Source organism: Ceratotherium simum, chromosome 5 (genome assembly GCF_057802395.1).
Source record: "Ceratotherium simum simum isolate JZ-2026a chromosome 5, ASM5780239v1, whole genome shotgun sequence".
Taxonomy (NCBI): domain Eukaryota; kingdom Metazoa; phylum Chordata; class Mammalia; order Perissodactyla; family Rhinocerotidae; genus Ceratotherium; species Ceratotherium simum.
The window spans coordinates 43,195,055-43,211,976 of NC_141904.1; the positions used below are offsets into that span (position 1 = coordinate 43,195,055).

General features: G+C 41.1%; 1 protein-coding gene across 4 annotated transcripts in view; it reads left to right on the plus strand.

Moving 5' to 3' along the window:
- The window catches only part of ENTPD3 (ectonucleoside triphosphate diphosphohydrolase 3), a 41,445-nt gene extending 26,008 nt beyond the window's left edge, over positions 1-15,437 (plus strand). For 2 of the 4 annotated variants that reach the window (XM_087430766.1, XM_087430767.1), the window contains exons 8-11: positions 6,433-6,705; positions 6,850-6,960; positions 7,397-7,534; positions 9,777-11,153. In XM_087430766.1, the coding sequence (XP_087286892.1) occupies positions 6,433-6,705; positions 6,850-6,960; positions 7,397-7,534; positions 9,777-10,013 (759 nt within the window). In that variant the 3' untranslated portion in view covers positions 10,014-11,153. Of the gene's footprint in view, positions 1-6,432; positions 6,706-6,849; positions 6,961-7,396; positions 7,535-7,638; positions 9,660-9,776; positions 11,154-14,476 lie in introns of those variants that run through there. The other 2 variants (XM_087430768.1, XM_087430769.1) reach the window with 2 other exon arrangements.
- The last annotated feature ends 1,485 nt before the right edge of the window (positions 15,438-16,922 follow it).

A 16,922-nucleotide genomic window follows, 5' to 3' on the forward strand; every position in this document is an offset into this window, starting at 1 on the left:
ACTCAGGAGACATTAGTCTCAGCTATGGTTGAGAAAGGAAGATGAAGATGAAGGGAAGAGGAAGGGAAGGGGACTTGACCACCTAGAGGGACATGAAGCCAACCAGAGGCCACAGATTGTAGCTTCTGATGGGACCCAGGGGCAGGGGACAAGGGCTGGGTCAACCAATGAACATAGTGGACACAGCATCAGTAGGTTAACCCCAACCCCTTCAACCTACTTTGGTAATTGAGAAAGGCAGCATTATTCCCCCACCACTAGCCTGCAGAAAAATTGGACTGGCTCACAAAAGTATCATCAGCAAAACTCACACCTTCAGACCCCTGCATGTACCAAGTAGTAATTACTGAGCCGGTGCTTCTAGAAAGTGAAGTGAAAGCTGCCCTGAAAGTACTGGGAAGAAATAAGTCACCAGAGGTATATGGGATATTGACAGAATTATTTCAAGCCACGGAGACTGAATCTGTCCAAATCCTAACAAGAATATGCCAACAAATATGGAAAACAAAACAATGGTCTATAAACTGGAAGTGCTCAATATACATCCGAATCCCCAAGAAAGGAGTGCAGGAACTATAGGACCATTGCTCGAATTTCCCATGCAAGTAAAGTGATGCTCAAGGTGCTGCAACACAGGCTTTTACCTTACATGGAGCAAGAAATGCCTGCTGTGTACACTGGATTTTGAAAAGGGAGAGACACACAAGATCATTTGTTTGTTGGTTACTGGAGTGCTCCAAGGAATTTCAGAAGAAGGTTAGTCTATGTTTTATAGACTACAGTAAAGCCTTCGTTTGCATGGATCATGAAAAGCTCTGGGCTGCTCTAAAAGAAATGGGTGTGCCTCAGCACTTGATTGTCCTGATGTGTAACCTGTATGGTGGACAAGAAGCCACTGGCAGGACAGAATATGGAGAGACAGAATGGTTTTCTGTAAGCAAAGGTGTCAGACAAGGGTGCAATTTATCTCCCTATCTGTTTAATCTGTACACAGAACATATACAGAAACTGGGCTAGACTCAGACGAAGGAGGATGAAAATCAGTGGAAGAAATATCCACAGTCTAAGATATGCAGATGACACCATCTTACAGGCAAAAGCAGCAATGACCTGAAACAACTTCCGACAAAAGTGAAAGAAGAATATGCCCAAGCAGGACAGCACTTGAACGTCAAGAAGACAAAACTCATGACCATGGAAGAACCACACAACTTTAACGCAGAAAATGAAGACGTTGAAATTCTTGAAGATTTTGTTTACTTTGGTTCAGTCATCAATTTATGCCTTTTTTTTTTTTGTGAGGAAGATCAGCCCTGAGCTAACATCCATGCTAATCCTCCTCTTTTTGCTGAGGAAGACCGGCTCTCAGCTAACATCTATTGCCAATCCTCCTCCTTTTTTCCCACAAAGCCCCAGTAGATAGTTGTATGTCATAGCTGCACGTCCTTCTAGTTGCTGTACGTGGGACGTGGCCTCAGCATGGCCAGAGAAGCGGTGCGTCGGTGCGCACCCGGGATCCGAACCCGGGCCGCCAGTAGCGGAGTGCGCACACTTAACCACTAAGCCACGGGGCCGGCCCCAGTCATCAATTTAAATGGAAACTGCAGCCAGGAAATCAAGCGAAGACTGAGACTCGGAAGAGCAGTAATCAAAGAATTAGGAAAGAGCACCAAGTGTCAGGAAGTGTCATTAGAGACGAAGGCCAAGATCATCCACACCCTCGTATTCCCAATTACTACATACGGGTGCGAAAGCCGGACAGGGAAGAAGGCTGACAGGGATAAAATGGATTCCTTTGAAATATGGTTAGGTGTAGGAGAGGTCTATGGATACCCTGAACTGCCAGAATGACGAACAAGTGGGTCCTAGAGCAAATTAAGCCTGAACTATTGCTGGAGGCAAAAATGATAAAACAGGCAGTCCTACTTTGGGCACATCATGAGAAGGCAGGATCCTTTGGAATAGACAATAAGGCTGGGAAAAGTAGAAGGCAGCAGGAAAAGAGAAAGACCAAATATGAGATGGATGGACTCCATAAAGGAAGCCATAGGCATGCGTCTACAGGAGCTGAGTAGGGCTGTTGAGGACAGGACATTGAGCACATCACTCATTCATAGGGTCGCCTGGAGTCAGAGCTGACTTGACAGCACGTGACACACATGCAAGGTGGGTTGTGAGAATTTGCCCTCTAGTTCTGGCTCACTCCCCAAAACTTCTCTTTCAGCCTCACGGTAAAAGCTGGAGCCCCAGTACACATGCATATGGTATGTATTATCAGGAGAGGCTGAGCACTGCCTGGGAAGGACAGAGAGGGGGAATCCTACAGGCAACGCTCAGCTACTCTACCATGCCTCAAGAGACTCAGCGCCCACCCCAGACTCTCATACACCCCCGACTCAGCCAAACTCAGTTCCCACAGGGAAATCAATCAACCCTCCCTAGCAAGGTCTCCATAACCACCACTCCTCCCCACTCACTCATTAAAGTATTTCATCCAACATGCTTTTTTCCAGGAGAGAAGCTCTGGAAAATTCTCTTTCCTGCATCTCCTTTTATTTCCAGCAATGCTTAATGCCCTTCCCTCCACCTCTGGCCCTGGCAGGGGTGGAGGGTGGGGGCTCCTCTGAACTTCACACAGGAGAAAGGGGACAGATGAAATCATCCTTTTCCTAGGGTGAGTGGAGTTCAGAGAAGCTAACCTCTTAAATTTGGCTGGCCTTGAGGTAATAAAACTCCTACAATGTTTATTAAAGAATGATTATCTATGTATGCAACAGTCTACAATAGAGAAGTGAATACTCCTCCTGTCTGAGGTCTCATTTGGGTTTGAGAACGCAGGTCTCAAGGTGTGAGCACAGGACTGGCGACAGAGGTGGGAAACCCCAGCCTCTCACTTTGGACGGTCAGCTCACAGGGACAGGGGCATCTCTCCAACTTGCCTGGTAACCTCTCAATGCCTGAGACGGTGGCTCTGCCTTCTAAGCCTTCTGACTCAGGTGAGCAGAAGGATCCAGATGTCATGAGGATCACCCGCAAACTCATGTCTGGACCTGCCTGACCGATACTTGCGTGTGCCAAAATACATGTTGCGAAGTGCCGACTTAGAAGGCTCATGCAGATTATTGCATCTTGAACACTGCCTGAGTAAATTCCACCAGTCTGGGTCTCATTTCCTCCTCTGTAATATCAAGGGGCTAGTAGTGTGGTGAGAATAATATCTGGATATGTAGTTTGCAAATTATTTTCTTATTAACAAATCTCCAGTCGCCCCAGGGCTCAAGTCTCACTCTGACAGCATGTTGAACATTAGAGACATGCATTCACTTTCTTTCTTTCTTTCCCTCTTTAAGTTAGATCTTTTTTCTTCTGTTTTTAAAGTAATACATGTTCAGTGAAAAAAATTTAGAAAATGCAGACAAAAAAATATAAATAATTTTTTAAAAAACAGAATTAACCACCATCAACATATTGTATTTTCTTCCAGTTTTTTTTTTTTTTTTTGTGCTTGAATATATGTATTTACAAATTTGGCTTCATATGGTATATATAGTTTTTCAGCTTTTTGTTTCACCTAACAATATATCATGAGCAATTTCCTGGGTTGTTAAACATCCTTTGAAATTATAATTTTTATCAGTGCATAATATTCCAAGTACCATTATTTAAAGAGAAAAATTATATTGGTCATTTTATTATAAAAGAAAGTACATTTTTATTGTAAAAATGTCAAACTGTACAAAAAGATGTTAAAGTAGAAATAAAAGAAGCTCCCTCCAATCCTTTTCACTGAGTGTCCTCACTGATCATAGCTTGATATGTTGTTGTTCTATGCTTTCTGGGTCAATGTATAACTTATTTTCTTTACTATTTAATATTCCAAAATTTATCAACCATTCCTCTCCTGATGGACACCAGGCTATGTCCTGTTTTACTGCTATGACAATAATATAATAAACCTTCTTGTACATACAACCTCATGAACTAGTGATTATACTTCTGTAGGATAGGGTCAAAGGGTAGGTATATTTTTCACTTAAATGGATAAATAGGCAATCTTCCAACAAAATTAAAGCCATTAAGATTCCCACCAACAATGTGGGACTTTTTGCAGTCAGAATTTCAAGGATTCCAAGACAGTCCAATAATAAGTATTTGGATGATGAGGATGTATTTCTGGATTTTCTGTTCTTTTCTGTTCATCCATTTGTCTATTCTTGAGCCAGTATCATGTTGTTCTAGTTGCAATAGTTTGCTTTTCTACTCTCAGACATTTATTCTGAACTTCAAAATCATTTTAAGTAGTAACAAAAGGAAAAATTTTTATTAAGATCATGATTGCAATTGCATTGATTCATATACTAATTTGGTAAAAATTGCCTTATTAATAATAAGAATTTCTATCCAGAATTATAAAATGTCCTTCTGTTTATTTAGTTCTTGGTTTGTATCCTTCAATAGAACTTATAGTTTTCATCACTGGTCCTGTACCTTTCTTTTAAATGTAGTTTCCTTGTGTGGGTGTTTGTTTGGTTTTTTTTTTTGTGTGTGAGGAAGATCAGCCCTGAGCTAACATCCAGTGCCAATCCTCCTCATTTTGCTGAGGAAGACTGGCCCTGGGCTAACATCTGTGCCCATCTTCCTCCACTTTATATGGGATGCTCCCACAGCACAGCCTGACAAGCGGTGCATCGGTACACACTCGGGATCCGAACCCGGGGTCGCCAGCAGCCGAGTGCGCGCAATTAACCGCTAGGCCACGGGGCTGGCTCCTCCTTGTGTGTTTTCTTCATGGTTTCAATCACTATTGAGGATAGTTTTGATCACTATTATTTCCATTTATAACAGGTGTTACTCTAAGATCAGATTGTGTTCTAGTTTTCTGGTGGACTTTTTTCTCTCAAGCCCACTGGTTGACCCTTTCATGCAAGTGTCCTGCAAACACTAAGTTCAGGGAAGATATATTGAATGTTAAGGGCCTGAGCCACTTGGCACATTGTCAAATTATCTTTACAGAATGCCATAACAAACAATTCAAACTCCAGAAAGAGAATAGAAATAATCTTTGCTGAGCTTCTTCTATGTTCCAAGCCAGAAATAATTTATATTGTTTTGCTTCTTCCCCAGGCCAAGCCAGAACTTATTTTATTTTAGTTATTTAAAACACTGAAGTCAGATTTGGAGGGGGAAACTAAAAACCAGTTGGTTGATTTGATTTTTTTTCTTTCAACCAATATTTCAGCCATAGGGTGACTTTGGAGTGATATGTTACAAATTAGACACAATAATTTTTGAAAATAATAGATTTTTTTTCACACTATTGAGGCAGAAAGGGACCTGTTTGCTGCCTCCACAGAGTTACATGAAGGTCTTTGTGGAGGATGCTCTTGTGAGTTATATTGGATGGGGGTTGGATTTCTGTGGGATTCTGTGCAGAATCCTGTCACTCACTTTTGTTAAATGACTACATTATTTTGCTGTGTACCTCACTTCCTCATCGTGAAATGAATGAGTTGGGCTAAATGTTGTCTGAGTCAAGAATTTACTGTAGGGGATACAATTGTAGGTCCCTACCACAGTCTTTATACGAAATAAATTACGAAAGGATCAAAGACTTACATGCAACAAGAGTATGTATTGCAGCATTGTTTTGTCAGGTCAAAATCATTGGAAACCACCTAAATTTTCATCTAGAGGGAATTTCTTAAATAAATTATAGTTTATTTGTACAGTGGAGTGCTATGCAGCTGCTAAGGAGAAGAGGCCCCTCTACATGTACAATGAATGAAAAGATCTCAAAGATATATTTTTAAATAAGAAAACAGTGTGTATAGAATACTACCATTTATGGTTTTGAAAAAGAAAGGAAGAGAGAGAAAAAGAAAATATATTTGCTTATGCATGCAAGAAGTATACACAAAATCTCTGGTAGAATATACAAAAACTGGCAATGGTTACTTCCAGGGAGGGGAGCTGGTGGTTGGAAGTGGGTGAGAGGGACACTTAATTTTCATAATATATATCTTTGAACTTTTTGGATTATTTGATTAGGTGAAGAGATAACATCGTATTCAAAATGGTCAGTTAATCAAAACAGATCTTGTTTTCTCATCAAAGTAGAACTCATAAAACCTGCTTCACAGGGCTTTCTTAAGGGCTGGAGCAGATGACGTGACCAACAACCTAGCATTGATTTGATGGGGGTGGGGGTGGGGGGACAGTTACCCATGTAGGTGCAGGGTAACTGTCCCCCCACCCCCACTTGAGTTATCCAAACAACCTGGGAGTTGCCTTCAAGTACACACTGACACAGAATGGCATTTTTTCCATTTCTCTTTTGGCATTGGAGGGTAGCGATAGTGAGAATTTGCAAAAGGGAAGGACTTGGTCCTCCATAAAAGAGTGATTTCTAACGCCTCACTCTTGTACCTACAGAATTCTACCACCAAAACCAGTCTCACCAACCCCTGTTACCCTCGGAATTACATCACCAACTTCACTGGGGACCGCATATTTGACAGCTTGTGCACAGAAGGCCTGAGGCCTGGAAGTTACGAGCCCAGTGCCATCATCACTTTTGAAGGAACCGGGGACCCATCCCTGTGTAGGGAAAAGGTGGCTTCCCTATTTAACTTCAGCGCTTGCCATGACCAAGAAGACTGTTCCTTTGTTGGGGTTTATCAGCCAAAAGTTAAAGGGTCATTTGTGGTAAGAGCAAAATCCACTGAAAGATTCCTTTCTTCCCCATTGAATATTTATTTCTCACCTTTCTGTTTCTCTTCTGCTGACCTGTTTCCCACTTTCTTATTCCCATTCCGAGAACTAATTTCCTTCTGTACTACTTCCTTACAGGCTTTTGCAGGATTCTACTACACAGCCAGTGCTATGAATCTTTCAGGTAGCTTTTCCCTGAACTCCTTCAACTCAAGCACCTGGAATTTCTGCTCACAGAGTTGGAATCAGGTCAGTATTTAAAGAGAAAGGATCAATATCAGCACAAAACAGTAGAGAGGACTGTATTCCATTTGTGTGCATGTGTGTGAATGGCCTGAATGTGGCCCTTATGCTGTCCTGCTGTCACTACATCCTTAAAAGGGACTCATAGGGGAACCTACCTCACACCCACGTTGTGATTAAGGTTCTAACCACAGGCTAGAATGGTTGGAACAGTGTTTGGCACTTAATAAGCACTCTGTAAACTCAGAGATTGTTCTTCCGTGATATTGTATAGGGATATTTTCATTATTATATAATTGTATTATTTTATAGTAATTTTATTATGAAATTCTGGGGATAAGATTCTTTAAAATATGACTGTTGACCTAAGGTGTTCTGAAATGTGCATTTTAAAGCATGCCTGCCCGACCTCCCTCTTACCTGTTTTGAACCTCATCCTCAGCTCCCGTTGCTGCTGCCCAGGTTTGATGAGGTGTACGCCCGCTCCTACTGCTTCTCAGCCCACTATATCTATCACTTGCTGGTAAATGGATACAAATTCACCGAGGAGACTTGGCCCCAAATACATTTTAAAAAAGAAGTAAGTCAAAGCACAAATTGTTTTCTCTTCTTCCTCTCAAAGTAGTGGTTTGTGTGCATGTGAGTGAGAGAATGTAGAAGATAAAAGGGTATTGGTGATTTCAGCTTGCTGAACAGAAGCCGATGGGACTGTGATCACTTGTGAGCTTCCCAGAAGAGATGATGGAGAATTCAGAGGAGGTGTTCACTGGACACCCTTCCACATGGTAAAGGATTGGAAGCCAAGAACCTGTGGACTCTGAGTTCTGCGAGGGCAGGACTTGTTTTATCATCCTTGTATTCCTAGCATTCAGCACAGGGGCCAGAACCCGGAAGATGCTTGGCTTGAGTGAATAAATAATTATGTTAAAGAGTTGAGACTTTTCATCCTGAAAAGAAGCTTCAAATATAACAATAACTTTTTTTATGAAGATAGTAACTAATTGCTCACAGATTTTACACAGATGCCAGAATAAGATAGAGCATGAGGAATTTACAGCAGCACTAAGTAAGAATTTTCTCTTGGGATGCAATTGAGGTCACTGTATTTCCTCTCAAGTGTCCAGAATGGTCTGAAGCTGGAATCACAGCTGGTCTCAGTCACTCTCTGGACCTTGTTTCCAGGCAAGACTCAGCTTTGCTAATATGTTCATCCAGCACCGTGTTCCCCAGGTTCTGGGAGGGTTTTCTCATGTCAGGAATGACTGATAGAAAGCCTGAAGTATGTCTGGAGTTGGTCTGTTCAGTATTAGCTTCAACAATAATTAGATTAAACCAATCAATATCCAGCATTAGGCCTGTGCCTGTCTACTTTTACATAAATAAAATTGAGTCATCTACAAAAACTAAGGATGTCTGGAGACGTATAAGGCCTGTTGGTAGCATGTGCTCTCTAAGCTTTGCTTCTAGTGAATCTAATTACCAGGAAAGTACATTATGAAAACGGAGAATGACTTTCCCTTGAATACCAATTTGGATGGATACAGAATTCTAGGCTTGAAGTTCCTTTCCTTTATTCGTAAAGGGTTTTGTATCCAGCCAAATTAGTATCCAAAATGTGAGGGCATAAAAAGACTTCAGAAGATTGGCCGCACAAAGACTTACGTTGAAAATACTTTTGGAGGAAGTAATTAAATAAGAAGAAAAATAAATCCAGGAGATGTTATAAAAATAGAGGAAGTAAGAATAAATGATGTTGTAGCTTAAAATTTAGGTTAAAAAAATAAAACTAACACCAAAGAAAAGTAAAGGAGAAGAATCCATTTGTAACAAGCCAGCATTCAAGTACAGCTAATATCCAATGTGATGGGGGCGGGGTAGGGGGTCATAGGATACAGGGACATGAAAATGGCCTAAAATGCTCATCTTGTAAAGAGGAATGTATATCTGTATCATTTTTAAGGCAAGAACGGAAAAAAATAAATATAGGAAAATAGCACCAGTGGAAAATTTAAAACTAAGATATTAGAGAGAAGTTCAAATATATCAATAATCGTAATAATCATAAATGGACTAAACCTACCAGTTAAAAGACAGACATTGTCAGATTGGACTTTTAAAAATCAAGTATATGTTGTTTGTAAGAGAAACACTTAGGCTTTATGCCTCAGGACCTGGAAAGATAGAAAGTTAAAAAAATTTTTTTAAGTATCAAACAAACACTACCCAAAAGAAAACTGGTGTAGCTATTTAATATCTGACAAAATAGTCTTTGAGATAAGAGCATCATTTGAGATAGAGAGGATTCCGACATAATGATAAAAAGTTCATTATGAATATTGCAAATTCAAAACATTTATATGTCTAATAAAACAGCCTAAAAACATATAAACAAAAATTGAGGGAACTACCAGAAGAAATTGACAAAATCTGTTTCCCATTTAGACTGACCCCCTGTTCTAAGAAACTAGTCCTGGGTTCAATAAACCCTCTTTCTTTAGCCATGGACACTTGTGTACCCGACAACAGAAAAACTGTCACTGTTGTTAACTGTGCCCCCTTCACGCTTGGTTATGACAAGGTTGTGAGGATTGGTTCTTCTGTTTTCTCTGCAATGCCAGAGGTAGGGCCTTGAGCCTTTGTGGTCATGGTGACCTGGGTTCTAGCCCAGTCTCTGCAGTGTCTGAATATGGCCAAGTCTTTTTACCTCCTTAGGCCACAGTTTCCTGTGGGTGTTCCATGAGGGTGACAGTAGTGTGCCCCAGGTGTGTAATTCCCGCCTCGAGCCCTGCACTGGGAACTGAGCCATCTCCTCTCCTCCACAGGTAGGGAATAGCAGCATAGCCTGGTCTCTCGGCTACATGCTCAGCCTGACCAACCACATCCCAGCCGAAAGCCCCCTGATCCGCCTGCCCGTGAAGCCATCTGCCTTTCTGTGCACTGTCTCCTTCTTCTCAGTAGTGACCTTGCTGTGTCTGGCGTTTTTTGTGTACCTGTGTGCATCGTCCAGGAATCAGAGGCGTGCCCAGCATACCTTCAGTCATGCGGTGGATTCTGCGTGAGCCTCGCAAAGCAGCTCCTGGAGCCTGAGGGCTGCCCATAACCAGCCTGAGTGGCACCAGACAGTGCAAACAAAGTGTCCATCTTCAGGAAACACAACTAAAGTGAGATGCCTAGGTCACGTGCCTCTCAGATACTGATTTATGCCAAAGCATCTCTTGGGGAGTCCCTCAACTGTTCTGTGCACATTGCTCTGCCAGAGACCCCACCACCTACTTGCTGACCTACTGGGGAACAGAGAGAGGAGAGACAGGCCATCAAGGTTAGGGTCTTTATTTGAAGTGCCCCAGAGGAAGAGTAAGTTGAGAATAGGACAAAATGTTGAAGAATTCTTAATGTTGAAGAATTGACCTCAGGGCTCAGTGTGCATGTTTCCTCCCTCAGAAATGCCATATTCCTCCAGGCAAGTTTGGAAACTGGCAGACGCCCATTAAGCATTTGGCCCAGTCAGATATCTCATTTTATGGCTTCTTCCCCTCGATCCTTCACTAAGACTTTCCTTTCACAATCCCATAAACCTTGAGCTCCCTCAGATTGGTAGAATATAGTATCTGGAGGAGAAGCGTCCTTTACCCTGACGACAGTGGCCATAGCGAGGCTTCTGTCATGCAGGCAGAACCTGAAGGACAAAGACACACAGAGAGTGTCCCAGGAAACTGCAGGCCATTCCCAAAGTGGGATTCCCACGCAGAGCTCTGGTCATTAGATTGCAGCCTGTATGTCATCGGCCACACCGCCCCTTCACATTGCTGTGTCTTCCTATAAAACACTTACTCCTGGTGAGACTATTGTGTTCCCAATATTTTTGCCTTTGCTAGGCTTTTGCTTAGAGCTGTCTTTTCATTGTTAGCATGATATGTGTGTTTTGCCCACCATTCCCCCAGGTGTACCTGATGCTGTCACGAGACATCCTGTTCTATGATTTGCTGACCAATTACTTTCCTAGATCATAGCCGTTTCTGCATAGTAGCCATAGTTCTTGATTTGGGGGAAAGAAAGGAAGCTGCAGGGACATTTAATTCCAAAGTGCAATGGGAAAGAACTCTAGCGACTCCAATGGCTGCAAACTAAAAATCAACATTATTTCAGATTGTTGTTTGTCGGCTGAATACGGAATAAAGCACTCTGATTTTGACTTGCAATGTGTGTGTTTGTTACCCAAGGTAGTATTTATCAGAGGAAGTTTTGAAAATTTTCTTAAGCAAACTTTCCTAGTGAATTAAGAAAATCATGCATTAATATCACCTTTATTCCAGAGAGTTCCAAGTGCTTCACTTTAATAAGCTTTTGGCTCCTTGAGATAATTGAGTCAAACATTTCTTTACCTTATTTGACATTCAAAGTTTCTGTGAGGCCACAACTCACCACTCAGATCTTGATTCCACCAAGAATGGCTACACCCATTCCAAAATGCACCTTTGCTCACACAGTTCTCCCTATCTGACTGTGGGTCATCCTCCCACCCATCCAAATAATGCTTATTTCTCAAGGCCTCATGCTAGCTCTACTTCTTCCACAAAGCTTTCCTTACACACACACACACACACACACACACACACAATGATCTGTCTCCTTGACTACCTGTTAAAAACTAGTTATATAATTTCTTATGTTATTATTTATTTTTGTGTGTGCATATGGCTTATTTCTAAAATAGACAGTATGCTACTTAAAGGCAAAGCCTATCATTCATCATTCACTCATTCATTCAACAGACATCTAAGAAATACCTACTATGGGCCCAACACCTTGCCAGGTGTGATCTTGGATTTGGATAAGTGCTATGAATGTAGTGTATACTTAAAATATTTGTTGATTGATGTTATTTCCATATATGACAGAAATGAGGGGTAGACAATAAACTATAGAGATATCAGATAAAAATAGCATCTAAATATCAAGAGTTTGCAAGAAAAAAGGATATGTCTGTGCAGGACACAGGGCCAAGGTTCCAGGAAGGCAAGTCGTAGTCAACGTCTCTAGCCCATTTGGGAACTTGGAATAAGCTGATGAAGTATTTTGCGCTTTCTGACATATATCAAAGAATTCTTATGAGATGGACCATCATGAAATCTGCAGTCCAAGTAACATATCTAGTACTACTGTGGTAGGCAGAAGTCTGAAATTGTCCCCATCACCTTCGCCCTCTGGTGTTACTGCCGAGACTATGTTGTTATGTGGTGAAGGGGATCTGCAGATGTAATTACTAATCAGTTGACCTTAAAATGGAGAAATTATCCACATAGGCCTAATCTCATCACATGAGCTCTTTGAAAGTAGAGTATTTTCTCCAGAGGAAGTCAGAAAGATTCAAAGCATGAGAAGGATTTGCTAACTTGAAGGTGGAGGAGGCCAGGTGGAAAGGGCCTGGGAGCAGCCTCTAGGAACTAAGAGCAACCCCTGGCTGACAGCCAGCCAGAAAACAGGGACCTCAGTCCTGCAACTGCAAGGAACTGAGTTCAGCCAACAACCTGAATGAACTTGGAGGCATGTTTCCCCAGAGCCTCCAGATAAGAGCTCAACTCAGCAGACACATTGATTTCAGCCTTTTAGACCCTGAGCAGAGAACCTGGGTGAGCCCACCCAGATTTCTGACCTACAGAACTGGGATATAATAAGTGAATGTTGTCTTAGGCCACTAAGTTTGTGGCAATTTGTTACAAAGCAATAGAAAATTAATACTACAGAACCCAAGCCCCAAGCCTCCAACCAGAGCAAGTGCTTACATTTGCAATATGTGGTGAACATAAGAGTGAGTAGTATCGCCAAGTGTGCCCATTCCTTCCAGTAACGATGCAAGAAAGGAATGGGCTCAGAGGTAAAATCATATGCCAACATCACCCAGCTGGTAAGCATTTTTGGAGGTGGAGATTATGAGTTGAGATTCTGGCCTGGTGGAGTCTGAAGCCCGTTATGTCCACCACATTTCCTTTCACAAAAAAAGATAGTATCATGTGGCAGTTAGGAGTTTGGCTTTAGAATTTTGTCATCCAACGTACCCATTCACATACAGACACTTTATTTATGACAAAGGTGTCACATCGGAGCAGTGGGAAAAGATGTGGGACAATTGGGTTTCCATATGGAGAAAAAAGAAAATTCGACCCCTACCTTGTGCCATTTTCAAAAGTCATTTCCAGGTGGGTTAAAGACCTAAATGTGCAAGATAAACCTATAAAGGTTTTACAATAGAATATAGGAGAAAATTTTTAAGATTTCGAATAGGGAAGCATTTCTTTTTTTTTTTTTTTTTTTTATAATTTTTATTTATTTATTTTTTTCCCCCAAAGCCCCAGTAGATAGTTGTATGTCATAGTTGCACAGCCTTCTAGTTGCTGTATGTGGGACGCGGCCTCAGCATGGCCAGAGAAGCAGTGCGTCAGTGCGCGCCCAGGATCCGAACCCGGGCCGCCAGCAGCGGAGCGTGCGCACTTAACCACTAAGCCACGGGGCCGGCCCGGGAAGCGTTTTTTAAACTCTACAGAAAAAGCATTAACATAAAGAATACTTGATACATTTGATTACATTAAAATTAAGAACTTCTTTTCATCAGAAAACACCATTATAAGAGAGAAAAGACAAGCCACAGAGTAGAAGAAGGTATTTGCAACATATATAACTGATAAAGGACTAGTTTCCAAATTATATGAAAAACTCCTATAAATCAGTGACGAAAATGCAGATGATCCAATTTTTCTAAATGGGCAAAAGGCTTGAAAAGACACTTTACAAAAGGAGAAATCTAAATGTCCAATAAATATGAAAAGGTGCTCAATCTCATTCGTAGATTGGGTCAATGCAAACTAAAACTACAGTGAGCTAACAGAATGTACCTATTAGTTTGGCAAAAATTTAAATATCTGACAATACCACTCTTAGTGAGAGTGTAGAAGAACTGGAACTCTCATACATTGCTGGTGGGAATGTAAATTAATGCAACCTCTCTGGGAAACTGGTATCGTCTAATAAAGTTGAAGATATACATACAAATGACCTTCCAGTCCAAGGTATATACTACCTTAGACATATGTGTTCTGATGTACACCAGGATACATGCCTAAGAATGTTCTTACCAGCAACTGAGATGCCCATCTCATAAAATGGAAGAATTAATAGTAATATATCTATACGAGAAAATACCATACAGCATGAAAACCAAAGAACTACAAATATACGCATAATATGGATGGATCTTATGAACATAATTTTGAGGGTAAAAAGTAAGTCACAAAAAATATATATATAGCATAATTCCATTTATACAAAGTTCAAAAACAGGCAAAACTAAACACAAAAGGTAAACTCTAAATAAAAGCACGAGAATTATTACTCTTAAATTTGGGGGAAGATGGAGGTTGTGTTTGGAAGGGGATAAATGAGTGTCTTGGTCTGCTAGGGCTGCCGTAACAAAATACCACAGACTGGGTGGTTTAAACAGTAGAAATTTATTTTCTCTCAATTCTAGAGATCGGGAAGCCCAAGACCAAGGTGCCAGCCAATTCAGTTCCTGGTGACAGCCCTCTTTCTGGTTTGTAGATGGCCGCCTTCTTGCTGAGGCCTCACATGGCCTTTCCTCCGTGCTCGCTGGGAGAACGTGTGTGTCTGTGTGTGTGTGTGTGTGTGTGTGAGCTCTCTGGTGTCTCTTTTTATAAGGGGACTAATCTCATCATGAAGGCCCCACCCTTATGACCTCATCTAACTCTAAGTACCTCCCAAAGGCCCCATCTCCAATTACCATTACATTAGGGGTTAGGGCTTCAACATATGAATATTGGGGGGGACACAAACATTTGGTCCATAACAACAGGGCTTCTGGGGTGACAGTGATGTTCTATAACTGGGTAGTAGTTACAGGTGTTCCCATATTTCAACCATTTATGCACATTCTATATGTCTTGTATGACATTTAAAAAATAAATTTATACATCTAGGTTAACTCAAAGATTTGCCACCTCTGTGATCTTCATAAAGTCTTTTGATCTCTTTGAGCCTTGATTTCATCATATATAAAATGGGGATAATATGCACCTCATGGGATAGTTGAGAGAAAATTTAGCGCTCCGCCAGTGCCAGGCACAGCAGATAGCCAATGAATAAAGGCTTTAAAAAGTATTTCTTTTGCCCATTTACTTATTCCTTCATTTACGCATCATATATTTACCAGAAGTTCCATGTGTTAAGAGCTGGGCTGAGTGATCAAGGCTGTAGGAGACATGAGACTGTAGGAGAAATTTCTTTCCTCTTGAACACCTGAGACCTGAAGGCCCTCTGCTGGAACCATGAGAGAATCCTTCCCCAGTTGCACTCCTCTTTCCTCCCTAATTAAAGATGCTGAAAAAAATCATTAGTTTAAAAATATTTTTAATGTTATAAAATAATGAGACAACTGGAAATCTGACCATTTGATGATATCAAGGAATTGCTGTTAATTTTTGTTTAGGTGAGATAATGGTAACGTGGATTTTTTTTTCAAGAATCCTTACCATTTAGATAGTTGCTAAACTATTTCCAGATGAAATGATATGTCTGGTACAGCAGTCAGGGGTTAAACAGAGAAATAGAACCAGTAGGAGATATATGTTAAGACATTTGAAAGAAATTGGTGTATGTGATTGTGGGGGCTGGCCAGGCAAATCTGAAATCTGCAGGGCAGGCCATCAGGAAGGGCAGACTGGAACTCTGGGGCTTGACCTACAGCGGCTTTCCACAGGGGGAATTTCTTCTTTCTCAGGGAAGCCTTGGATCTGCTCTTAATGTCTTTCAACTGATTTCGTCAGGCTCACCCAGATTACCTAGGATAATTTCCCTTACTTAAAAACACCTGATTATGGGCTTTAATCACATTTACAAAACGCCTTCACAGCAACACCTCGATTCATGAATAACTGAGGATTGTAGTCTAGCCAAGCTGACACATAAAATTGACCATCACATCTGTGAATGGATTCAAAATAACGTGGAAGGGAGGCTGTGGATGGGACAGGGTTGGCCCATGGTTTGATAGTCCTTGAGGCTCGGGTGACGGGTACATGGGGGTTCATTATACTATTCTGTCTGCTTTGTGTTCTTCACAATTTTCTATAATAAAAGGGCTTTCAAATATACTATAAAAAACACTCAGAAACTCACTGCTTTATATTTTATATTTTTCTTGCTGGACCTTTTTCTCTATACATTTTTACATGGTTAAAATCATGCTGGAGTTACAATTTTATATCTTCCTTCTTTCATAGCATTATACCATTAGCACTTTCACACCTCATTAAAAATTATTCCCAAATATCAAACAAAATGATTAAGCACTCAGGCTCTGACATCACACAGAGCTGGTTCAAATCCCAGTTCTGTTGTTCATTGCCGAGTGACCTTGGCCTGAACTTCTTAGGCTCTCTATGCCTCAGTTTCTTTTAATATAGTCATTCGATTCATTCATTCATTCATTTAACTAATATTGATTGAGTGTGTCCTCTGAGCCAGATCTTGTTTTAGGTGCTGTGGCTACACCAGTGAACAAAATAGACAAAGTCCCTGCCTTCATGGGGCTGACATTCTAGAGGGGGAAAAAGATAATAAGAAACTAAATACACACTCTACAGGGGACTGTAACTCATCTAGAGACAAATAAAGCAGATTAAGGGGGTTAGGGAGTGCCAGGAGCAGGGGATGGGGATTGCTGCTTCATACAAATAGGTGAGGAAAGTCTTTTCTGATAAGGTGATATTTGAACAAAGACTTGAAGAAAGTGGAGTCAGCCATTTGAATATTTGGCGGAAGGGCATTCTCAGCAAAGGAAACAGCATATGCAAAGGCCCTGAAGTAGGAGCATGTTCAAGGTATAGAGAGGAGGCCAGTGTGATTGGAGCAAAATGAACTACTAGAAGATGTAGGAAATGAGGTCAGAGAGTTAATAG